The following is a 26157-nucleotide window of genomic DNA, read 5'->3' on the forward strand; positions in this document are numbered from 1 at the left end:
AGGGACTGTAATGCATGAACTTGTGATACAGTTGAAGGAATGATATTTTTAACCTAGAAAGGGGACAGTTCAGGGACATGATGACTATATTCAAATACTTGAAGGACAGACAAGTAGTAAAAGGGCTTGAACTTGTCTTCCCGGCCTGAGGAAACAAGGTCAATTATGAGAAGATAAGAGGAAAGAAAGGCTTTGGTAGGTCAGTATAAGATAAAATCCTTTAAGCAGTCAAAATATGCCAAAACAATTTGTCGGGGGATAGTAAGCTTTCTGTCACCAGAGAAACTTCAGAAAAGACAGGAAGATACTGTAGTGTGTATGTTTTGTCCACAGAAAGGGGTGGGGTAAGGGGTGTGGAGGAGAAAATTCAGGCATGAAAATCATTTGGATAGGGTGACCTTTAAGAGTATGTGGTTCTTTACAACCTGGGACCAAATAAGGGTTTCATTCTTGCCTCCAAGCTCTAAAACCTATCTTCCTATCTGTTTGCAATAGTTTAAATTTTAATCTATTTCATATTTCAGGGTATTATGCCCTGAATATTTGATTTGAATGCTGTGGCAGAAGGTCACTCGTATTCATTTATTTTCTTTTATACACTTGCAGAGAGTCTTTAGAATCCATTATGCAAACACATGCAAATCATATGCAAATAGTGTGGCCTCAGAAAATGACAAAATCTTATGGTCTTAACTGAGCCATCAAACCTTTCTTTAAGAAGGCAAGTATAATATGCCTTTTGAATGTCTCTGGGGCAGGAGACAATTTCCTGAGAGTGATATTTACATGACATTGGAATTGGTTACTCAGAGGAGTTTTTGCCTCACATTCTTCACATTTATGTAGAACTTTGAGGTTAAGAAAGCATTTTCACATAAATGATCCCATTTGATCCTCATAATTACCCTGTGATATTGGCAGAACAGGAATTGGAATTCTTGTTCTATTATTCAGATGGGAAATAGACTCAGAAAAGTTAAATGACTTGCCCAGCTTTGCTCCATTGATGAACAATGGATCTGAGACTTTGAAGTAGACCTTCTTTCAGTCTAAGACCTCTTCATGACACTAAGATGCATATCTTCTTTAAAGCACGCTGCTTGTCATCAGTCTGGGTTTGCTTGGATGGATGGTATTTTGCCAAAAGCATCTTTGAAGTTACTTCTGTTGATGAAGATGGCATTTTACAGGTGGCAAAAAAAGTAATTATTTGTAATAGTGCTAGCACAGAGACAAGTCTGTAGTGTCTCCAGCCCTCCCTCCCTTGCTTTTTTTCATATCTGTTCTAAAATCTCCGGATGAAGAAGTTTCCTTAACCTGTCCCCTTCTCAGCTTTTTCAAGAGAGAGAATTCTTTCTTAAACTATGCAGAGTAACAGCATGGTCTCTGCAATGAGCCTGTCTATTTGCGTGTGTGTGTGTGTGTGTGTAGTCACTCAGTCATGTCTGACTCTTGTGGCCCCATGGACTATAGCCTGCCAGGTGCCTCTGTGCATGGAATTTCCCAGTCAGGAATACTGGAATGGGTTGCCATTTCCTCCCCTAGGGAATCTTCCCCGCCCAGGGATTGAACCTGAGTCTCCTATGTCTCTTGCATTGCAGGCAGATTCTTTTCCCATTGAGCCATCAAGGAAGCTCATGTGGCCTTGGAGAGGTCATTTAGTCCTCTAAGCATCAGTTTCTACATCTATAAAATGGGGGAAATAGCACCTCTTTGATAGAATATGTGAGAAGGAGATATACACAAAAGAAAACCTGCTTAGAGTCTGACACATAATATGTGTTCAATAAACGGTAGCTACTATAATTATCATATTAGTGGTGGTAACGCAGTAATGGTAGTACCTCAAGGTGTTGTGAACTCCGATGCTAAGAATTGGCTCTTGGAAATGAAACGGGAGGACAGTAATGCCAAGTATCTCTTATATGCCAAAGGACTGAAAACAGACACCGTTTGAGGCAGCTGAATTCTGCCCAATGAGGAATGAATGAACTTCAACTTTCTTTAGTCACTATTGTATCTTTCCTCATAATGAGGGGGTTTCAAGGCTATTTCTAAGAAGAAATAGAGCCAAGGCTGACATCCTTAACTCCACTCTCTCTGAGCCGGGCTGCTCTGTATATGGCAGTGACCTTTACTTCCCTGGATCACCTTGGGAGGGGATTCCATGGCAGCTGCTTCAGCAAGCCTGAATCACTGGGTCATGGGATGGAGATGTCTTCTTCCTATACTGAGACCAGATGTGGGGACCACGGAAGAGGCTGAGGCAGCAGCTCCACCCTCTTTCTGGGATAACCCTGCTCCCTCTTGCCCTAGTTCCCAGCTCCAGCAGGTGCCACTGCAGGGCACCTTCCCTCCACCCCTCAGAGTACTCTGCCCTTCCAGCGCACCCCAGTCCTCTCCTGCTCACTCACCCAGGCTAACCAACAAGGTGGCCTCCTCCATGAGGACAGCCTCCTGCTCCCACAGCTTCTTTCATGGAGAGGGACTGGAAGCTTGCTGAGGGTCACTAGGAACCATTGCCCCAAGTGTCCATGTGTCCATGTGACCAGAAGTGCCCTGGGTCATTCTGAGGTTGGGTGCTCAGCTATTTTTGGCAAGAATGAGTCCTCTGCAAAAGGGACTTCCCCTTTTTTTGCAGTGCAAAGCCACCAAATGCTGAGCAGTCAACATTTCTTATTCCCAGATCACTCTCTGAGCACCTCTCTGGCTGTCAGATTACCAAGGTTGTCATAGCTTGATTCGATTTCTCAGCTCCAGGCTTTCACTGACTGTACCAGGCTGGGTGACCTCGGTCCTGGGAATGGCTCCCCGTGTCAGCTGCTTCCTGTTGGCGGTGCTGATTTCTGCCAGATGTAAAGCCATCCCCTCCTCAGATCCGAAGTGCACTGAGGTGAGTCCAGACTATTTGTCTTTGTCCAGATTCAACTGCCTGGAAACGTTGAGATTCAGCACGCAGTTGTATCTGAGCCTTGGCGTTCCAATATCCACTGTCTTTAAAAGGGCAATGGGGTGTGTAGAACTTTTTCTTTGCTGTGAAAAAGGAGCCAAAGAGCTCTTCTGGGGAGATGCACTCACCGATTCCTAGTAGGAAGAAGTGAGAGTTATTCTCCTCTGCAAACAATTTCCCCCAGATAATCCCAGTTGGGACATAAAATGTCAACAGGGTCAACTGCAAAGAGTAGAGCTCCAAACCTGCCCCCTAGCATAAAGAAGCTGTTTGTCCCAGCTCCCACCACATGGCCACTTCCCCAAAGAGTCCTTCAGTTTCCTGGCATTCAGGGTGGAAGTAAGTGAAGACCACCTGTGCCGGGCTTTAGAGAATAGAAAGATCACTCTGAATGAGCCTGGCTTTCTCCTCGAGTCGGACAGCCCTCCATCTGTTTCACTAACCCACAGGAGTAACATCTGAAAATACAGCCAAATTGTACCTTCTGTTTTGGACCATAGCAATTGTTTATCAACTTGTGGGAAGTTCTTGGGGCTTCCCAAGTGGCTCAGTGATAGAGAACCCGCCTGCCAATGCAGGAGACATAAGAGATGCAGGTTCAATTCCTGGGTTGGGAAGATCCCCTGCAGGAGGGCATGGCAAACCACTCCAGTACTCTTGCCTGGAGAAGCCCATGGACAGAGCAGCCTGCAGGCTACAGTCCATGGGTCTGCAAGAGTCGGACATGACTGGAAGTGACTTAGCAATCACACATGCATGGGAAATTCTTGGGCAGGGTGATGAGATAGAGAAAGAAAAAGGGGTCATTCTCTTACCATCGTCCTCCCTTACCTCTGATCCCGTCAGGTATCCAGCACCATGTGAACTATCAGACAAGGGCTTGGACAGGAAGGACCATCAGTCTCGGTGGCTGAGTAGGTTGCTTTCCTAGTTTGGAGCTGAATGGCAAAAAAGAGGCAGGAGTAGCTCAGTGGAGAAAGGCAGACCTTAAGACCTAGGGTCAGGGGAGTCAGGGAAAGTGGGGCAAGGACCTGCCAGACAAGAGCAAGAGCAGAAGCCAGGACTTTAATGAGGCCTGGGAGCAGAAAGCAACAGGACCTCTTTAGTCTGGTGCGTGTATGATCAGAAGGTAAGTCATGTCCAACTCTTCACCACCCCAGGGACTACCAGCCTCCTCTGTCCATGGAATTTTCCAGGAAAGAATACTGGAGTGGGTTGCCATTTCCTTCTCCAGGGGATATTCCTGACCCAGGAATCGAACCTACGTCTCCTGCATCGGCAGGAAGCGATGCTAATCTGATATTGGGATGGAATCAGGATGCACACTCAGACCAAAAGGAAGTACAGTGCCCAGGGGAAATTGTTCCATCTGCTACAATAATGTACCACAGACCAGATGGCTTCAACAACAGAAACCTACTTTGGTACAACTCTGCAGGCTAGAAGTCCAAGATCAAGATGTCAGCAAGGTTGGCTTCTTCTGAGGCCCCTTTCCTTGGCTAATTGACAGCCTTCTTCTCAGGCCCTATCCTGAAAACAAGGGTTTGGGTCTGAGTTCAGTAAACTTTTTATTGAAGTAAAATTTACATACAGAAAATCTACCAACCCTAAGTGCAGAGCTCAGTGAGTTTTCACCTAGTGAACACATCCATATGAGCAGCATGCAGAACAAAAAGCAGAACCTTCTCAGCACCTAAGAAGCCCTCTCATGTCTCCTCCAGATCACCAGCCCCTTAGACCCTCCAGTATTCTCACTTCTATCACCAACAATGGATTTTGCCTCTTTTTTGAATTTTGTATGCATGAGACCAGTGTACACTCTTCTGTATCTGACATTTTGCTCAATGTCAAGTATGTGAGGCTTATCGATGATGTTGTGTGCAGCCATCGTGCTTGTTTTCATCACTGAATGGTATTCTGTTGCACTGTTGTTGTTGTTGTTGTTGTTGTTGTCTGCTAGGTCAGGTCTGACTCTCTTGTGACCCCGTGGACTGTAGCCTGCCAGGCTCCTCTATCCATGGGATTTCCCACGCCCTCCTCCAAGGGATCTTCCCAACCCAGGGATAGAACCCATCTCCTGGCATTTCCTGCATTGACAGGCAGATTGTTTGGAAGCTCCACATTCTTATCTAGGTCTTCGGTAAATAAATGAACAAATATTTATTAGGTATATATCAGGGAGTAGATGTATTTCATCATAGGGTACACGTATGTTGAACTTTAGTAAATATTGCCAGTTTTCAACATGTTGGTATCCACTTATTCTCACAGCAGTGGATATGAGTTCTGATTGCCCCAATGCCTCTCTAACATTTGCTATTGTTTAAGAATGTTAGCTATTCTGATGGATGAGTAGGGGCATGTCACGGTAATTTCTTATTTTCTTGATAATTAAATTGAGTATACTTGTGCATTTTTGGGTGTGTGTGTGTGTGTGTAAGTGTCTTTTCAAGTCTTTGGCCCATTTTCTCTCAGACTATTCATGGGTTTTTGTTTGTTTGTTTGTTATTTTGGTAGTGGTTCTTTAGGTATTCTGGATGTGATTGCAAATATCTTTTCCTACTCTGTGGCTTGCCTCTTCATTCTGAATATTTTTTGAAGACAGAAGTCCTTAATTTTATCATAGCTTGATTTATCATTTTTCTTTTATTTATTTGAAGTGAATGTCTTTTTTGTTTAAGAAATTTTTGCCAACCCAAAGCAATGAAGATATTATCCTATATCTTCTTTTGGAAGTTTTATCATTTTCTATCATTTTCTATTTATTTCTAAGTTTCACATGTATATTTACAGTCCATCTGGATTTTTTTTTTTTTTTTTTGCATGTGATGTAGAGGAGTAGTCAAGATGAATTTTTAAATAAAACTTTTTGTTTGGAAAAAATGTCAAACCTTGATAAATTCTAAAATATTCTCAAAATATTATAATGAATGCCAATAAATACTCCACACAGAATCTTCCATGTTTAAATTGAATGTATATATGCATGTGTGTGTATCGTAAGTAACAAAATTAGATCTATGACCAAGTTTTTGAAGGTTGATAAATACGCAAACAGTAGCTGGAATTCAGCCATCTGTGATTTGGATTCAGGTAATATTTTGGATGTGCTCTTGAATCATTGCTTGTGAGTATAGGCATGTCTCCTCCTTTCAGATGACTATTTGTCATTGAACAGTCACCAAGTCATGTCCAACTTTTTGCAACCCCATGGACTGCAGCACACCAGGCTTCCTGTCCTTCACTATCTCCCAGAGTTTTCTCAAACTCATGTCCATTGAGTCAGTGATGCCATCCAAACCATCTCATCCTCTGTCATCCCCTTCTCCTCCTACCCTCAATCTTTCCCAGCATTGGAGGCTTTTCCAATGAGTCAGCTCTTGAAATCAGATGGCCAAAGTATTGGAGCTCTAGCATCAATCCTTCCAACGAACATTCAGGGTTGATTTCCCGGATAACTCTTCAGTCCCCTCAAACCTGTGGTCGGAGACAATCCTTCATGCCCAGGTATGGGGGAAAGTGCTTAGTAGAGCTCTGTTTTAAGAGAACTCCAAGTTCATGATACAGGGGCTTCCCAATAACTCTAGACAATGATAATGATGTTTCAATGATCCAGGGAAATGCTGACTTTTCTTGTGAGTGCTTGATGTATATTACCTCATTAATCCTGAAAGCTGGTCTACCAAGAGAGGTTATTGTCCTCAATCCATAGCTGAGCAAAACAGGAGCCTCAGAAAACACAGTTTGGTAGTTGAGACCTGGGATGTGAACCCAAGCAGTCTGCCTTAAGACACACAGAAAGTGAACTGCTTTTAATCTGAGTGCCCTTTGCCTGGAATCAGATTGACAACAGAGTTTTAGGGATGCAACCTCTTTGGAGTCTTTTCTTATTTTCAGAGAGTAATTGTTACCCTGGGATTTGACTCAGTCAAATTGCTGTCTCTGGATAGAGAGAAGTGATTAGCGAAGGAAGGTTGGAGTTCAGTGTCCCAGATTCCCCATGCTTGGGGGAGCTGGCTGCTGCTGTGGGTGCCAAGTGCAGAGGAGACATCCAAACAGGTGGGAATCTGTGCTTGTGTGAGACTCAGAGAATCTGAAGTCAGAAAATGCTCTCAACACTTGTGAGAAGAGAAATACTGTGGGGTGGGAAGGAGTCAGAGATACAGCAGGAAGAAGCAAAATAAGATCATGATTGAAAAAATGCAGATGAATAGCTGGAGGGAAAGGGGATTGCACACACAGATGGAGCACTTGGGAGCCCCGCTGTGTGTAACGGAGCCTCTCTGAGGTGGAGCTGGAGACAAAGGGATGGGCGTGGGTCCCAGTGCAAATGCCCGTGACTGGAATAGAGGTGGGCATGGGTCAGTTGTCCTGAACACCATGGGGCTTCGCCTCAGCCCTGCGTAAGTTCACATCCAGAGGAGTCCAGTCTGCAGTGGAATGGCCAAAGCAGCAGAGTGAGAAAGTGACTTTGGAAACTGACCCCAGACTGAGGTCTAGCAACGAAGTCTGGGTTTATAGGAAGTGGTCACGTGGGGTTCAAAGAAACCACAGGGGCTGCAAAAGCAGTGGTGGGTATCTGCCTAGAAAAGCAACTGAACATGTGGTCCTTGCAGCTGACCCAGCCCTGAGCACAGTGGCAGTGACCACATAGCTGGGACACAGGAATTCTCTTCTACACCCCACCCTTTGTATTATCAGGCTGCTGCCTAGGAATCCTGTGCTATGCTATGGAAGCTCACCCTTAGGAAGTTTTGCTGTGAAAACTGTCAGCGAGAAAGATACAATCTCACTGATACAGTTTTATGAAAAGTGTATAACCTGAATCAAATCATGGGGAAACAAACCACAGAGAAGGAAGATTCTGCAAACTATGAGCCAGGATTCTTAAAAACTTAATCAGTGTCAGTAGAGATCACGAAAGACTGAAGAATCTGCTCAGATTAAAGGAGACAGAAGAGATGTGGAAATGAGACACAATGATTGAAAGGAAATGTGATGTAAAAGCCATGGTGAGGAACCCAGAATAGTCTCTGAAATGTGCTTGGTTTTCAAATTTTCTTATGAGCCCTTATCATTTGCCTCATTCCTTAGGAATAAAGGGCAGATAATTCATTGCCGTTGGCCTAACTAGACATTATTGAATGTTACAACCTAGGCTCCCAGTGAGCTGCCAGTCCTCCTGGGAAGGGCTGTGTCCTGGTTCTCGGGTTTTCACTGGGTTGAAACTGAGCTATTCCTTTCCATTTGCTAGGCCAGTGGTTCAGGAGAGCTTATACTCCCTTTCAACTTTTGGAATCACATTAACGCTGTGAAGTGCTTAGTGAAGCATACAAGAGGAGTAACTTAGTTGTCACAGAAATGTATATATTCTGGAAAAGGAGGGAATTGCCAATGCCGAGCCTTTTACTGCAGGGCCAGAACAGAGCAAGACAAACTGAGGAAAGGCCCCATTTCTCCAGGTATTTATGACGTCAGTGATGCCAGAGGAGATCAGAAAAGAAAAATGGGTCTCCTCAAAGCTAATCTGAACCTCAGAAGGTGCACATACATCTTTTCCCTGGGTCTTCTCTCTTCCTGGGGACCAGGAGGGATCTCACAGCCTGTGTTTTCCCTCACCAGTCAGTCAAATATATTTTAAAGGCTAAGAGTGCATTTCAAGGGCATTCTGTGGATTTGCGGCAATGCCTGAAGGACTTTGGGTCTATGAAGCAATTATGGATGACAGGGATTATAAACATGGTAGTTTCATCAGTGACTTTGTAACATTGTCACAATATAGAAGAAAACTGGACTTCTCTGGTAGCTCAGACAGTATAGAATTTGCCTGCAATGCTGGAGACCTGGGTTTGACCCCTGGGTCAGGAAGATCTCCTGGAGAAAGGCATGGCAACCCACTCCAGTATTCTTGCCTCAAAAATTCCATGGACAGAGGAGCCTGGTTGGCTGCAGTCCATGGGGTTGCAAAGAGTCGGACACGACTGAGTGACTAACACTATCATGTAGAAGAAAACCAGTGACTTCTTGTAAATGAGCGCGCTCAGTGTTGCTACAAAAAAGGGCCTGGCTAAGCAGAAGTTGGAGAGTGAGTAAGGCAAAAAGCAATTAAAATGGTGACACCTCTAAAACAAAGCACGTCAGGGTGCAGGCAGATGCATGCCATCTTCTGCGTGCAGTTAAGCAGACCCATTTGCAACTCAGCATGAGGAAAGCTGCTGACCCAGATTTCAGTGGGGCAGGCCATTCCCTACCCAGGGCCGTCTCACTGGGGCCTCTGGTGAGAACACCACGCGGCCAGGAGAAAGCAGGGCCTGAAAGGTGTGATGAGATCACGTGGAGCCTGCGATGATCTGAGAGCTGGTCCGTGGTTCTGGGACGTCTCTCTTCTCTGTGTCTCCAAGTTCTGCTTCTCTTGGAGAGCATGTCTTTCTTTCCCTGGAGCCTCCCCATGCAATATATATCCCACCAGACCTTCAGACCTGTCCGCCACCCTTTATCCTAAGGCATCAGCCAGATAAATTTATGAGCCCATAATTCTAAGGGCCTCTAACGAACCCCTTCACATTTTTACCTGCTTAGTTCAAGATCTGTAACTTGAGTTAGCACATTTAGCAAGCAGTAAGCAGCAGATGTGAAAACCCTTGACTCTCTCTGGGTCCCAGTGGGACCCAGCATAAGGAAGTCCTCTGAATTTACGTGCAGAGCTGTGCCCTCTGCTGGGTCTGGTATCAGCAGTCTGCAGTTTCAGAGATCCTAAACTGAGTCATACTTCAAGATTATAAGACCTTATGACCTAAGGTCTGTGCCATGCTGCTAGTTCTTTTCTTTTTTAAACATTAAGAAAATTTCTAAATATATACCAAAACGGTTAGTTATAGGGAACCTTGTACGGATCACTCCACATTCAGCAACCACCAAGATTTTGGCTACTAATTTCCTCTATCCACTCTCTTCTTTTTTGCCAAAGTATTTCAAAGCAAATCTCCACCATCATGTCATTTTGCCTCTAAAATCTTCAAAAAGTAACTCAGAATATCTCTCCTACATAATTACAAGGTCATTATCATTCACAAAATTCACAGTTCTTTAATTTTCTAAAATATCCTGTCCTCATTTGAAGTTCCCTGACAATGTTTTCTCAAATGCCTTATTTGAATCAGAATCTAAAGAAGTGAAGTGAAGAAAGTGTTAGTCACTCAATAGTGTCATTTCAGCTCCATAGACTGTAGCCTTCCAGGCTCCTCGGTCCATGGGATTCTCCAGGCAAGAATACTACAGTGGGTTGTCATTTCCTTTTCCAGGAGACCTTCCCCACCCAGGGACAGAACCCATATCTCCTTTGTCTCCTGCATTAGCAGGTGGGTTCTTTACCACTAGTGCCGCCTGGGAAGCTCCATACTTCACAAAGTATGCAATATCTGATTGTCTTCTCTTGTTGATGCTAGAGTTGATTTGTTTGTTTCAAAGTGGAAAAAAAAACAAACATTTTTATGTATCCAAAATCAAACTCTTAAACAAATCATGTTCAGAAAAGGCTTGTTTTTATCACCACACCTTGATCTGCTTCCTTCCCTTCCCTTGAATATAGCCAGTTTAGGGTTCTCCCCACCCCACCCTAGTTTCTTTTTGTAAATGTAAGAAAATACACACACACTTTCCTTAGGTATCATACGGTATACTACATATTATATGCAACATATACTAATAGATGTCTACACCTTGATTTTTTCACCTTATAATTAACCTGCATATCACTCCATTATCAGTATATGGAGATTGTACTTAGTACTTTTTTAGCTACACAGGGTTCCATTTTGTGAATGTACATATTTTAACTGGCCTATATGGATAGATAATCTGGTTATTGCCAATTTTTTGCTATTGTAAAAAATACTACAATGAATAATGTTATGCATAGTCATTTTGTGCTTTTCCAAGTATTTTATTTGGTGAAGATTCCTAGAAGTGAGACCTCTGCCCAAAGGATAAAACATGTAATTTTACTAGAGAGCCAGTAAATATACTGTCTGATATTGGCTCACACTGTTTCTCTTATCAGAAAGAAGACAACAGGACTTACAACTGTGAAAATCTAGGTCTCAGAGAAATTCCTGACACTCTACCAAACACAACAGAAGTTTTAGAATTCAGCTTCAACTTCTTGCCTACAATTCAAAATACAACCTTCAGCAGGCTCATAAATCTTGTCTTTTTGGATTTGACCAGGTTTGTATCTGAGTTTTTTGTGTGTGCTTGATGTTTTACTTGGGTCAAAACATTCGAACTGTTTCCAGGACCTTCCTTTGGGGAGCAGGGACAGCCTGCTTATTCTGCGTGTTTACCCCTTCCCATGAAATATTTTTACACAGGTAAAATATAATTTAAATAAGCACCAATCAGTGGAGAGGGAAGTGGCTTATTCTCAAAATAAATTGTGTCTGCAGTCAAACTTAAGAAGTTCGAAGGAATATCAATAACACAACTGAAAATAATTTTGTACTAAATCAGATGTCACATCATACTATATTTTAGCAGAGTTGATTATGAGTGGGTGTGACATTTTAAGAAAAAAATTAGAGGAGACATACACACCATCTACTAACTTTTTTCCTGAAAATTGGTTTTAGAGGCAGGATGAAGATTCTAAATGCTGGCCCAGGGCTTCTGAGCCAGCGGGCAGAAGTGCCAGAAGAAAATAAAGGGATCGAGCAAGAGAGAAATGCAGCTGGTGTGTGTGTGTGTGTGTGTGTGTGTGTGTGTGTGTGTGTGTGTGTGTGTGTGTGTAAATTGGGGGAGGGCTCCATATGTGGATGGAGCCTGCTCCTCTTGCAGAAGTTCCATTTCTTCTACCTTGGTCCTTCAACCTAAGCTTCTACAGAGCAGGAGAGTATTCACATCCTTGTTGTTGTTGTTTAGTTACTAAGTTATGTCCAACTCTTTGTGACCCCATGGACTGTAGCTCACCAGGCTCCTCTGTCCGTGGGATTTTCCAGGCAAGAATACTGGAGTGGGTTACCATTTCCTCCTCCAGGGGATCTTCCCCACCCAAGGATCGAACCCGTGTCTCCTGCCTCTTTTACATTGCAGGTGGATTCTTTACCACTGATCCACCCGGAAAGTCCTTTCACATCCATAAGATTATACAGTCACATCTGCATGACCACCACTGGGAGGCAGGCATGGTAAATACTGCATTCCACCTGTGTTAGATGGGAAAACAGAGGCTCAAGGAGATTTTGCAAGCTTCCTTAAATTCACACAGGAAGGAAACTGGGACTCTTGCTCTCCTGACTCCCAGCCCAGAATTTATTTTCTCTTTTAACATTTCTCATTCTCACATGAGAAGAGTTTTTCTAAGAAGTATTAGGCCGGGAGAGCTTTCATAACTAGAGGACTCTCAGTTTCCTCTTCTGCTATTTTTAAAAAGTGATAAGAATGGGACCTCATACTTTCTAAAGGCCTCCTCCCTCTGCCCCCCTCCCCACTCTGCATCTGGCTGCAAATGAGGCACTGTTTTCCTGCCCTTACACAGTTGCTGTTTCCTCAGCTTTACCAGTTTGCTTTGTTTGCCCTTGGCTCATTCTTCTGTCTTGCTTTTTAGAACTTCCTCTCTGCAATTCTTTTCCTTTTCAGACATTTCATTTCTTTAGTTACTGTCTGTTAGCAGTCAACTTCCTCAGTTTTTGATTTTCTGAAAATATTTTTATTTCACTCTGATTCTTGCAAGATAACATTTTCTGGCATATGTTATCATTTTCTGGCAACTGTCTAGGCTGACAGTAGTTTTTTTCTCAGCCCTTCAGGATTATCATTCCAGTCTCCCATTGTTGCTATTGGGAGGTCATCTATCTGTCCAGTAATTGTTCATATGTTGAATAGCTGTCTTTTCTTCTCTGGATATTTTCAATAGCTTCTCTTTGTCCTTGGAATTCTATAATATCACAGTGACACATTGTGTAGATTTGTTAGGCTCCTTGAATCTGAGATTGGTGTCTTTCATCAGTTCTAAAATATTCTAGCCACTATCCATTTGAGCTCCAGTTTGCTCCCACTCACCCTTGTATCATCTTTGGATCTCTGATTAGACTTATATTGCATCATCTTAACTGTCCTTTATATATCTTAATATCTCTTTATTGTTTTCCAACTCATTTTTTTAAAATTTTGGCTACATCCTAAGTAATTTCCTCATATTTACTTCTAGTCCATTAATATCCTCTTCAGCTGTGTTTAATCTCTTGTATAAGCTATACATTGGTTTTCTAATTTCAGTTATTAACTTTTCCCATTTTAATATAATTTATTTTATTTTACAAATATATAAGGTCAGTTTTAATATTTTTTCCTTCATCATACTTTTGGTTCTTACTATTTCCTTTAAGCATATCAAGCATATGTTTGACATAGTGTAATTATAATGATATGATAATACATATAAGCTTTATCATCTATTCTTTATACATCTTATACATATATTGCATACACACACAATATGCATATACTTTATCAGATATATCTGATAACTGTGGCATCTGCTGCCTTTTTAAATCTGATTCTGTAGAGCTTTTTTTTTTGGCTGACTTTGGCTAATGTGTTTTCCTTACGTGTTTAGTTAATTCTTATTTTGAGAATTTATCATGTAGAACTTTGTATAAATCTTTGTTTAAAATGTTTCCTTGAACTAGATAATAACAATGAACTATTAATATTGGTATGTGTGACAATGGCATTATGGCTATAGAAAATAAGCCTGTTTTTTTTTTTTCTTTTTCGAGATGCATACTGAAATATGTATAGACACCTAGGATTTGACTTAATTTTAGAGAGAAAAGTAGGTATAGAAGAAGAAATAACTATGGCAAAATGGTGAGAACCATTGCATCTGTGTGATATATACATGGAAATTCATTGTACTATTCTCTTGACTTTTATGTAAATTGGAATGGTTTTTATGTAAATCTTTTCACCTGCTAGTTACCTGAAATCACTATCATTCTAGAACTGTTTTAAGCTAAATTTTCCATTTGGGTTTCTTTGGGGAAGTCCACAGAAGCGGTGTAAACTCAGGCTACAGTTTTCATAGGTGGAAGCTGGTGGTGGTTAGAGACTCTCAGAGGATGTTTTTCTTGTTGTTCTTGTTTTTCTACCCAAAGGCAAGGTCAAGATAGACATATATCCTCAAAGTCTCTCTCGATGAGTTTTCTTATTTTAAGTTCACCCACTGAAAGGATCGCTTGAGGGTCTTGGTAGTTTGCAGGTTTTTGAAAAGACTTCCTATTCTATCCCCAAAGCTTTGTCTCCTGCCACTGGGCTATGTGGCTCATTAAAATCTGGACCCTAGGCCACCAAGGATCAGCAGATATCGACAGATATGACACAACTAGCTCCAGAATTTGGTCCTATGGTTTCAAGCTTCCTTTTGACACTACATCTCTAAACAATTCACTTATTGACCTCCAGGGGAGCTCTGTGTGTGGATGTATAGTGCAGTATTTTGTGGTATTATATCAGGATGAGTTTTCTCTGAACCTCTAGTTCCGTATGTCTATGGAGCATTTTCATATATATCATTTGAATCACAACCATTCTACAAAACAATCATTGTTTGCTATACTTTATAGAAGAGAAAAACAGAGGTTGAGAAAAGTTGTGACTTGCCCAGGATAGCATAGATAACATATTTTATATATCATGTTATACATTGTGTATTTTATGACCTATTTTATATTGCTTATAACAGTAAATTATAGTTTGATTTTGTCTACAAACTACTAATTTTTCCAAACACAAATCTCTGAGAGTTCAACTTAAAATATATAGAAAAAAATTATAAGTCAGAGTGTTCAGATCTGAGGCTAGTCATTAACTCCAGAGGCTATCTGTGGGTAATGAAGAAAGTTTATTATCTTTTACTTTGAATAATAATGTACACTGTTTTTACTATGCACAAAAGATGGCCTTGCTATTATAAGTCACTGTGATAGAACTTTTTTCTTTTCCTTAATTAATTCTTCTTAAATACTATAATCTTTTTAAGGTGCCAGATTAACTGGGTACATGAAGACACTTTTCAAAGCCATCATCAACTGAACACCATTGTGTTGACTGGAAATCCCCTGATATTCATGGCAGAAACATCACTTAGTGGGCCCAAGTTGCTGAAGCATCTTTTCTTAACCCAAACAGGACTATCCAATCTCGAGTTTATCCCAGTGCACAACCTGGAAAATTTGGAAAGTTTGCATCTTGGAAGCAACCATATTTCCTCCGTTAATTTCCCAGAAAACTTCCCAACACAGAATCTGAAAGTCCTGGATTTTCAGAATAATGCTATACACTACATCTCTAGAAAAGACACCCATGCTCTGGAACAGGCCACCAAACTTAGTCTTAATTTCAACGGCAATGACATTAAAGGCATTGAACCTGGGGCTTTCAATTCAAAGATCTTTCAAAGTTTGAAATTTGGAGGGTCTCTCAACTTATCTATTATACTTAAAGGTCTACAGAACTCTACTATTCAGTCTCTTTGGCTGGGGACTTTTGAGGACACTGATGACCAAGATCTCACTTCAGACACATTTGAGGGACTTTGTGACATGTCTGTTGAGAGCATCAACTTACAAAAGCACCGTTTCTATGACTTATCATCGTCCACATTTCGGTGCTTCACTCGACTCCAGGAGTTGGATCTGACAGCAGCTCACTTGAATGGACTGCCTTCTGGGATTGAGGGTATGAACTCTCTCAAGAAATTAGTTCTCAATGCAAATAGTTTTGATCAATTGTGTCAAATCAGTGCTGCCAGTTTCCCGTCCCTTAGGGACCTTTACATCAAAGGCAACATGAGGAAACTTGACCTCGGCACTCGGTGTTTAGAAAAACTAGAAAATCTTCAGAAACTTGATTTAAGCCACAGTGATATCGAGGCTTCTGACTGTTGCAATCTGCAACTCAAAAACCTGCACCACCTGCAGTACTTAAACCTGAGCTACAATCAGCCCCTTGGTCTCGAGGATCAGGCGTTCAAAGAATGCCCTCAGCTAGAACTCCTGGATTTGGCATTTACCCACCTACTTGTTAAGGCTCCACACAGCCCTTTCCAAAACCTCCATCTCCTGCGGGTTCTGAATCTCTCTCACTGCCTCCTTGATACCAGCAATCAGCACCTTCTAGCAGGCCTGCGGGATCTCCGGCATCTGAATTTACAAGGGAATTCCTTTCAAGATGGGAGCATCTCAAAGACCAATCTACTTCAGACAGTAGGCAGCTTGGAGATTCTGATTTTATCCTCCTGTAATCTCCTCTCCATAGACAAGCAAGCATTCCACGGCCTTGGGAATGTGAACCACTTAGACTTGAGCCACAACAGCCTGACAGGAGACAGCATTGATGCTCTTAACCATCTTAAGGGGATCTACCTCAATCTGGCCTCCAATAACATTCGCATCATCCCACCCCATCTCCTCCCTGCCTTATCTCAGCAGAGCACCATTAATTTAAGTCACAATCCCCTGGACTGCACTTGCTCAAATATTAATTTCATAACATGGTACAAAGAAAATCTATATAAACTTGAGGACTTGGAGGATACTATGTGTGCAAATCCCCCACCTTTAAGGGGAGTGAAACTGTCTGAGGTCAAACTGTACTGTGGGATTACGGGCGTGGGCATTTTCTTTATTGTAGTATTTGTATTCTTGCTCATCCTTCTGCTCATTTTTTCAGTTAAATTTATTCTTAGGTGGAAATACCAGCACATTTAGTGCTAAAGGTGTCTGGAGATGGAAAATAAATATGCTTAGCAAAATTGCCCTTGGTAAAGGAACTGTTGTCTGTTAGTGACCAGACTTTTCTGATTGGTTCCTGGAACTGGGTAGGGATTCACTGTACTTTTCTGAGTCCCAGAACTGATGAACCTCCCAGGAAGGTAAAGTGACTAGGGCCAGAGAGTCAGATGCAGCTATGAGAGACACAGAGCCTTTTCCTCATATGGAAGGTGGGTAGGAGTTGAGGGGGACCAGTGGTTGGGAAAGGCCAGGAGGCTATTAGGAGGTCATCACTTCCACTCAGGAGCATCCCTGGAGGCACCTCCTCCCTTGACCCTCCCACATCTCTCTCCAGCAGCTCTGGTCGTGTGCTTGGGTCTGAGTTCTCAGCAATAGAGCCATTTGGGAAACAAGTTGGGGATAAAGTCTCAAAGTATATTTTAAAAGAAAAAGAGAAAACACAATGAATTTAAAAGAAGAGGCTAAGAAATGAATCTTACCATCAAATTGACTTCATTAACCTCCTTATTCCTTAAATCTCCAAGGATTCTACAATGCCGCCATGGTACAAATAGCTCTAAGGGGGAAAAAAAAAAGACTCCCTCACCAAGATGCCCCTCCCCGAAGGTTGAGGTGTTTTGCACATTGACTACCCTCATTTCAGAACCAAGAAGGCTTTTTTTTAACCTATCTGGTGTTCTCACTCTTATTATGTTACAGATCCTAACTTAACAGGTGGGCTGTGTATTTTTCAAAAGAAAAATACTCTTTTCATTTGAATGTCTGGTCCTTGGAAGCTTCCTTCTCATAGGAACCATGAGATAAATGGTGGTTTGGTTCCCAAGCCAGCTCTCAAAAGCCTACTCACCTGGGACAGCAACTGAGACAGCACATTTACAATGAAAACCAGTGGAAGAAAGCAAGCATTCAGGCACCCTCACCACTGGGAACCCAACAAGCTGCCTCAGGGAGGAGTAGTTTCTGTTGAGGCTGGAGGTATTACAAAGATGGTACCAGCAAGAGAGAGTGGACAGGGCCAGTAAATGCAGACAGAGGACTGGGAAGCCAGCAGTGTTGTACTCAGGTCTTCTTCCCAAGGCGCAAAGGGTGACACCCGTGCAGGGCTTGATCTTCTGAAGTCTGCACTGGCAGAGAAGACAGCTGAGCTCTTGTACTCACGTGTTGCATTTATAAGGCCTGGATTAAGTAAAATAACCAATTTTAGGTTAGAGATAGCAGAGTTATTAAATTTTGGTTGGATATCAAAGTAAAAATTAGTTAACATTCAATCAGAATTGATTAACCTTGGTTGGGGGCATAATACTGGAACAGAGTAGAAACTTGGGGACCAGCTCTTCTTTACCTCTGTACCTCCAGAAAAGTAGGAAAAACAAGGGAATAGTGAAGGAAAGCCATAAACATGCATTGCAAATGCTTTACCAGTCTTAGGGTATTTGTGTGTGTGTGTGTGTGTGTGTGTGTGTGTGTGTGTGTTTGTGTGTGTGTGTGTGTGTGTGTGATACTACATAGGAGCTTAAGCCTTCCCAGAAGTTCTTGGTTAAGGACACAAGTCAGTGGCCAGGGAATGGGGGGGTAGGGGCGGGGTGGGGAGTGAGGCATTTGCTTTGGGTGCATAATTTAAGGGGGAACCAAAAAACTCAGTAATCAAGGCAAAAAATATTCTTATTTTTAAAACTCTAAATTAACCACTACAATATTGTAAAGTAATTACCCTCCAACTAATAAAAATAAATGTAAAAAAAAAAAACCCAACTCTAAATTAATGCCAAAAATCCACAATAAGTATAAAAAAATTTTCAACATAGCCAGGATCTACACCAGTGCCATGCTGAAATGTATGAGAGCCTGAGGCAAAAGGGAAATTGTTAGTAACCATGCTGCCTTTGTTTAAAACTTTGATATTTTGTTCACTGTGGATATTTTACATTAGTTTTGATTCTGTTAATGTTGCCTTAAAATACTATTTATCTTTATTACTGAGTTTTTTGGTGCCCCTTAAATTTGGCACCCAAGGCAGGTGCCTCACTCACCTTGCCCTGCCCTACCCTGAGGACTGGTCAGAAGTAGGGACTCCCATCTAACTCCCAGGCCACCGTCTACTGGAGGCCTATTAGCAGGCGCCGTATCTCAGTTTTCTTCCAAAATGTCCCATCTCCTTCCCCTTGGTTTCTGGGAACAGGGAGAAGTGTTCAAGATCTTATACCTTGTTCTTATCCTCAGCTGTCTCCCAGCTCTTGGGTGCAAAGATTTGCATCCTTCCTTCAAAACCAAGAGAAGTGGCAGAGCTGAATGGGTGCCAAAACCCTCTGGTGAGAGTGGGCAAGCAGGGCACCGTCCTGCTAATGAAATGAAACCTCACACAATTCACTGCTTTGATTATCTGAAACACCAGCATTTGGGAAAACAGGTGCATGGGAAAGGAATTTTCCTCGGCTTTCCTGAGGGAGTGTGGACAAGGAAGTCATTTAAGGATACATGTCAAAGGAGAAAGAAAGTGCCTGGAACTATGTGGGCCTGGGGACACCCCTCTTCAGCCACTGTCATTTCTTCCCTGGGCCTACGATGGTGGGGCAGCCCCCCGAGACGGCTGGTCTGGGCCCCTGCTGCGCTATCACTGTCCTGAGTCTGGCAGTGACCAGGGCCTTTTCCCCTTGAGTTTCGGGCTCAGAGGCAACCTAACGCAGAAGTGGGCATGACTGCTCCAGGCTGTGCTGAGCGGGTGCTCTTCCAGGAAGCCTCCTCGTTGTGGCCACAGGAAAGGCCCCTCATTCGAGGGACCTGAAGCCAGACAGGCAGCCAACCCTCCAAGTCAGAGAGCACACCTCCCTCTGACCACCATCCACACAGCCCACTCTCGTGGTGCAGGAAGCCTTCACTTTGGGGAACTGAGGCAGAGATATAGCTGGACACATAGTTATTTCGCCTTGTTAATTTTGTTCACGTGCTTGCAGCAAATTCGATGATCAGTTCTGGAAAGTCTGAGGGGCTTTCCTGGTGGTGACCTGAAGATGCGAAAACCACGCTCACTGCTCCTTCCCTCCCTTTCGTTTCTCTTTCTTTGTTGCTTCTTCCCCTCCTTCATCCATAACTCTTTCTCTCCCTCTGTACTTCCTTTCATTATTTATCTCCTGCTTTCCTTCCTCTCCTTCCCTTCTTCCTTCAATCCTACCAGGGAGGATGAAAGTCTACACTCCTAAGAATTCAGACTGATAGCACCAACCCACCAAGTTCCCCATGTATCCTTGCAAACTCAAGCTCCTTCCTGCCTTAAGGATTTAAGCTGTGGATAGGGCCTCCCTGAAAGCTCAGTTGGTAGAGAATCCGCTTGCAATGCAGGAGACCCTGGTTCGATTCCTGGGTTGGGAAGATCTGCTGGAGAAGGGATAGGCTACCCACTCCAGTATTCTGGCCTGGAGAATTCCATGGACTGTATAGTCCAGGGGTCGCAAAGGGTCGGACATGACTGAGCAACTTTCGCTTTCAGGAAATACTAACTGCTGACCTAACCACTCCCTTGCCTTGGGAACTTGGAACGTGTAACTTGGAAAAACAAAAACATTCTGTAGAGCAGGGGGTCTCCAACTTCTGAGCTCTAATGCCTGATGATCTGAGGTGAAGATGATGTAATAATAATTACACACAATAATAAGAATTAAAGTGCACAATTAATGTAATGTGCTTGGATCATCCCCAAACTATCTCCCCCCTCCCCACCCCCAATCTATGGAAAAGCTTTTTCAGGAACCTGGTCCTTGGTGCCAAAAAGGTTGGGGACCACTGCTGCGAACTGCATCCCCCTGAAGACCTTAGGGACCCAAGCCCTAACAATCTGGAATGGCCGGCTCCACTGTATCAGGCCCTTCTATGCGACGCCACAATCTGCTCCATAACTGGGCACTGATCTAGGGCTTTGTGACTGTTTTAAGCAATAGTAAATTCACCCTACAAAGTCAGAGAGGGAGCTTTTTGATGGCTACTGTCAATTTTATTGCTTTATCCTAGTTACTAGGATAGACTCTGCAGCCGCAGTGTTTACTGGTTTTATGTATCGCATGTTGTTGCTGCTCTGACAAGCTACTCCTATAAAAATGTGTTATTATTGCACGTTGTAGCTCAGTGAGCTGACCGTGCATTTCAAAGTGTACTGAAGCAAATAGCGATGAAGTCCATAAAAACCGACTGGCCCCCATCACAGAGGATGCTCTGAGTGGACTGCAACTCCCACAGTATGGAAGAAAATTATACCTTTCCCCTGTGCCAGCGGCCCTGACTGCTAACTGAACACAGCACAGAGCCAAACACAGGCATTATCTATGTGTCCAAGTTAAATTTCAGGACAGGAAACTGTCATTTTACTTCTACTCACCTAATTCCCCAGTAAGTGATGCTTGCAATTTTGAAGTTTATAAAAGTATGAAATAAATGGCTTTACAATACTTTCATATATTACTATAGGATGCATGAGGGGTGGCTGACATTGCTTTCTATCTGTTCTGAATGCCGAAAGGAAAATTAGTTTGAATTACAGCAAGAGAGGAGGTGGTTAGTTCTAAGCAAGTCACGACTGAGGGGGGTCCTGGGTGTCGAGCTAGAATCAATTGCCTGAGACATTAAGAATTAGGATGCCTAATACAACGGGAGTTAGTCTGGCTGCAGAGGAGTCAGCAGCCCAGTGTGACTCCCAGAGCTCCCAGACACTGGTTTATCACCAGAATCATTGGGGAAATTCTTTACAGAGCAGATTTCCATGCCCCACCCTGTATATATTGGGATTCTGTTAGACTAGGTTTGGCCTTGGACTTTTACCAAAATTATTTCATGTAAAATCCTTCCTTTAACTTTATCAAACAGTAACAGAAATACGTGTCAGACTCCATGAGCTAAAAAACTATGCCATACCCTATGAGAGGAAATGTCCCAACAAAATGGGAAGAAAAGGTTAAGGAGGCTTCCAGTCCAAGAGTGAGGCACCTGGGCAAGCAGCTCATTAGTCTCTTCTGCCATCACCACCAGGCCACAAGCCTCTGTTCCTCAACTACCCTGTTCTGCCACCTATCCATCCCCACTCCATCCCAGCTACTGACAACTGGAAATCACTTATTGAATACTGTAGGTCTTGAAAAAGGAATTTGGAATTTGGAAAACTCAGCAGTGGCCACAGGACTGGAAAAGGTCAGTTTTCATTCCAACCCCAAAGAAAGGTAATGCCAAAGAATGTTCAAACTACCACAAAATTGCACTCATTTCACACACTAGCAAAGTAATGCTCAAAACACTCCAAGGCAGACTTCAACAGTACGTGAACTGAGAACTTCTAGATTCACAAGTTGGATTTAGAAAAGGCAGAGGAACCAGAGATCAAATTGCCAACATCTGTTGCATCATAGAAAATGCAAGAGAATTTCAGAAAAACATCTACTTCTGCTTCATTGACTATGCTAAAGCCTTTGACTGTGTGGATCACAACAAACTGTGCAAAATTCTTAAAGAGATGGGAATACCAGACCACCTTATCGGCCACCTGAGAAACCTGTATGCAGATAATAAGCAACAGTTAGAACTGGACATAGAACACTGGACTGGTTCCAAATTGGGAAAGGGGTACATAAAAGCTGTATATTGTCACTCTGCTTACTTAACTTATATGCAGAGTACATCATGCAAAATGCCAGGCTGGATGAAGCTCAAGCTGGAATCAAGATTGCCAGGAGAAATATCAATAACCTTAGATACGCAGATGACACCACTCTTATGGCAGAAAGCAAAGAGGAGCTAAAGTGTCTCTTGATGAAAGTGAAAGAGATAAGTGAAAAAGCTGGCTTAAAACTCAACATTCAAAAAACTAAGATCATTTGCCATCACTTCATGGCAAATAGATGGGGAAACAATGGAAACAGTGACAGACTTTATTTTCTTGGGCTCCAAAATCACTGCAGATGGTGAGTGCAGTCATGAAATTAAAAGATGTTTTCTCCTTCGAAGAAAAGCTATGACCAACCTAGACAGCACATTGAAAAGCAGAGACATTACTTTGCCAACAAAGGTCTGTATAGTCAAAGCTATGGTTTTTCCAGTAGTCATGTATGGATGTGAAAGCTGGACAATAAAGAAAGCTGAGCACCAAAGAATTGATGCTTTTGAATTGTGGTGTTGGAGAAGACTCTTGAGAGTCCCTTGGATGGCAAGGAGATCAAACCAGTCCATCCTAAAGGAGATCAGTCCTGGATGTTCATTGGAAGGACTGATGCTAAAGCTGAAACTCCAATACTTTGACCACCTGATGCAAAGAACTGACTCATTTGAAAGACCCTGATGCTGGGAAAGATTGAAGGCAGGAGGAGAAGGGGATGACAGAGGATGAGATGGTTGGATGGCATCACCGACTCGATGGGCATGAGTTTGAATAAGCTCCAGGAGTTGGTGATGGACAGGGAAGCCTGGCATGCTGCTGTCCATGGGGTCACAAAGAGTTGGACACGACTGAGCAACTGAACTGAACTGAATCTACCATTTTTAAATTTGGTTTTAAAAAGCCATTATTGCTCATGAAAGATTAAACAGTGAACTACATTGAACAGTCACCTCTCGCTGCCTACATTTTCCTCCATTTTTACATAATATTCTCTAAACATTTGGCTGTTCGGGACATGATACTAGATCCTGCAAAGAGAAGCAGAGGACAGGGGACCACCTGAGCATTCCTCCATCTCCCCCTTCTCCATTCACGTCAGGTCATGGGCTTTCTAAATAGCTTGGGGCATTCTTTTTTCTCTTTCTACTCTTCTTGGAAAGGATCTAAATATCCAACAAGAGATAAAGGATTAAATAAGGTAGGGAAAGACTCTCTATGTTCTTGGGTGGGATAAGAGCATAAACATGCTGATACTACCAGGAAATAAAGAAACACAGATTAAAATAAGATAAGGTTTATACCTAGTAGTCTGGCAAAAAAAGGAGACTGGATACTAGTGTAGGTGGGAAGTGAGTTTATAGGAACTGCACACACTGCTTAGGGGTGTAGACTGGTGTAGCTATTGTAGAACCACAAGGCAAAAATTCATCAAATTAAATATATCATCCACCAGTCCTGTGCTGGGTGTGTATGACAAGAAAATTTCACAATTCCACAATGGTATTCAGTGCACCATTGTTTCTTTATGGGTGAGTTCAAATCCATTTGAGGGGTCATCACTAGGGAAATGGGCATTTAAAACCTCTAAGATGCACATCATGAGGCATCATCCAGTAACTAGAAGTGGTGAGTTAGACATAGCTATAGCAATGTAGCTGAATCTTAAGCATACAGTGTGGGAGGAGGTCATGGAGAGGACATGATCACCAGTTGACCTGAAGTTGGACCCATCATTTGGAGTCTCCTCACCCCCTCCCCTGTCCTCGTAAAGTATGTGTGGTGTTCCCATAGGAGGAGTCGTTTTCAAGGACTTGGCCTTGAGAGAGCAAGGTGCCGCGATCATCTGCACGTTATACATGCCTGAATCCTGTTAAGGCCTCTATGTTAACCTTCAGGCACGTAATCTGTGGGTTTTATTTATTTTTCCTCCCATTTAGGTTGCCCTCCGTGATTCGAAGACTTCCCCCAGACCCGCCAGTGCGAGAGTTTCCTGGTGTTTGGAAACTTCCTCTATTAAGACTCCCTTCCCGGGACGGGTCTCCATCCCTAGCTCTTTTGTCTCTCTTTTTATCTTTTATATTTTGTCCTACCTCCTTTTGAAGACAATGGGCTGCTTTTCTGGGCTCCTGGTGTCCTCAGCTAGCGATCAGAAGTTGTTTTGTGAAGTTTGCTCTGTGTTCAATTGTTCTTTCGATGAATTTGTAGGGGAGAAAGTGGTCTCCCCGTCCTATTCCTCCGCCATCTTGGCTCCTCCCTCTATGTTAACCTTTAAAACCCTGGCAGGTGGGTGCGGAGATCCCCTTGTCCCGGGGCCACCGCAGAGAAGCCTCGTCAGTGAGTCCCCTGCTTATAAACCTGCCGCCTACCAGCCTGGGGCTGCTGTCTCTTCAGTCTCCCCTTGTCTTCCATGCATGAGCCAGTTTGGGAACCAACATATAGACCTTAATGGAAAAAAACAAACACCCAAATGACTTATTAACATGATTTTCACAAATTAAAAATACATGTATACAGAACAATGATACTTACATTTTTTAAGAACACAAACAATTAACATAGTTGCCTATGGGGCAGGAGAGGAGGCTGGATGGGAGTGTAGGGGTAAGTTAAATGAATCCTGGCTCCAAGGTCGATGAGCCAAGACTTTACAGCAGGAAGACCTCAAGCATCCAAGTCTGAGGTTCTCCACTTGTGCATATGTACAGGAGAGGAGATACTGCGTCACGTCTTTAACATGAAATGCCATGTGGTCATTACACAGTATTGCAGGATACTTAGAGACACTGAAATCTATTTTTGATTTAATACTAAGCAAAAGAAGTTACCCAACATCATGCCCATTATTATTTCTTTTTTTTTTTTGTTAAAATAAAAATCCATATAAATTGAAGAATAAAAATGTCTGGGGAAGGGCAGTGACTTAATCTTGTTTTTGCTTTTCTGTATTTGTAATTTGCCTTCACTTGACCATGTATTGCACAATAAAGAAAAATAAGAATTTTTAAAGACTTTTTTGGTTTTCACAACAGCGCAAGAATAAAGAAATGGTGAGAATTTCCAGTACTGAAAAAGGAGGTGGAATTTTTCTAAAGCTTTGCAATTTCAAAGGGAAATGCTTAAGCCCAAGCTTCCTGGATTGCTCTTTGCTTTCCCTTGAGAACAGAAGGAGCCCTGGGTGTCCTAAGGATCCCTCTGGGAAGGGGCAGCAGCCAAGCGGCTGAGTCATCTTACCGGGCAGCCCTGAGCTGACAGACACGGGAGACCGCCCACAGGGACTGCCCTCAGTCCCCCGCGAGAGTGAGTCTGCCTGCAGCCGCGGAAAGCCACTTCAGCACAACACTGTTTCACAGTGTCTGTATTCCAAAGAGACAGAACTTTCAGGCAAAGGATATCTATTTAGACAGGCTACAGCTGGAGGAGATGGCGATGCCAGCTGACATGTGAAGGCTGGGTAGTGGCAACATGCTTGCTTTAGGCCTTGCAAACAGCTCCTTTCTTCACCTCTAGGTTCTGACAGCCATCTCTTCAGTGCTTCAGTGAAACAGCCAATGACTTTGGGAGATGCTTTCAGCTTTATAACATCAAGAGCCTTTTTGTAAAGCTCTGTGGGGCAGTTCTTAGAAACCGTCTGCAATGGATCTTCTTCCTTTCCGCCTACATCTGAACAGACTCGGTGGCATGTCAGAAAACATACAGGGAACTTCGGTCTTGGGAACAGAGCCCCTTTTGGGAGTGTTTGCCTGCATCCAAGTATTGGGACTGACAGCCCCATCACAGCCTGTGAT

The 26157-nt window shown here is 42.8% G+C and overlaps 1 protein-coding gene and 1 long non-coding RNA gene across 3 annotated transcripts; one reads left to right on the forward strand and one right to left on the reverse strand.

The window, feature by feature from the left end:
* Positions 1-2644: 2644 nt before the first annotated feature.
* CD180 (CD180 molecule) lies at positions 2645-16762 on the forward strand. 2 transcript variants are annotated; one of them, XM_061129634.1, is made up of 3 exons: positions 2645-2893; positions 11010-11176; positions 14988-16762. In XM_061129634.1, exons 1-3 carry the CDS (start codon positions 2804-2806, stop codon positions 16714-16716), a joined length of 1986 nt encoding a protein of 661 aa, XP_060985617.1. In that variant the 5' UTR covers positions 2645-2803; the 3' UTR covers positions 16717-16762. The 2 variants fall into 2 exon arrangements, with proteins under 2 accessions (XP_060985617.1, XP_060985618.1); XM_061129635.1 differs by lacking the exon at positions 11010-11176 and having other exon boundaries at positions 2762-2893.
* LOC133046709 (uncharacterized) lies at positions 2872-5732 on the reverse strand. Its single transcript, XR_009690546.1, has 3 exons — positions 4371-5732; positions 3782-3888; positions 2872-3084 (listed from the first exon to the last, which is right to left on the reverse strand). It is a non-coding gene; the product is annotated as an uncharacterized LOC133046709 (long non-coding RNA).
* Positions 16763-26157: the final 9395 nt, after the last annotated feature.

This window comes from Dama dama, chromosome 25 (assembly GCF_033118175.1).
Source record: "Dama dama isolate Ldn47 chromosome 25, ASM3311817v1, whole genome shotgun sequence".
Classification (NCBI taxonomy): Eukaryota; Metazoa; Chordata; class Mammalia; order Artiodactyla; family Cervidae; genus Dama; species Dama dama.

What these genes read in the sequence shown, in the direction of transcription:
- CD180 (XM_061129634.1), top strand. Translation starts at nt 2,804, where the DNA reads ATGGCTCCCCGTGTCAGCTGCTTCCTGTTGGCGGTGCTGATTTCTGCC. An exon ending in CAGATCCGAAGTGCACTGAG is followed by an intron (nt 2,894 to 11,009) that starts GTGAGTCCAGAC and finishes TTCTCTTATCAG; the next exon opens with AAAGAAGACAACAGGACTTA. An exon ending in GTCTTTTTGGATTTGACCAG is followed by an intron (nt 11,177 to 14,987) that starts GTTTGTATCTGA and finishes AATCTTTTTAAG; the next exon opens with GTGCCAGATTAACTGGGTAC.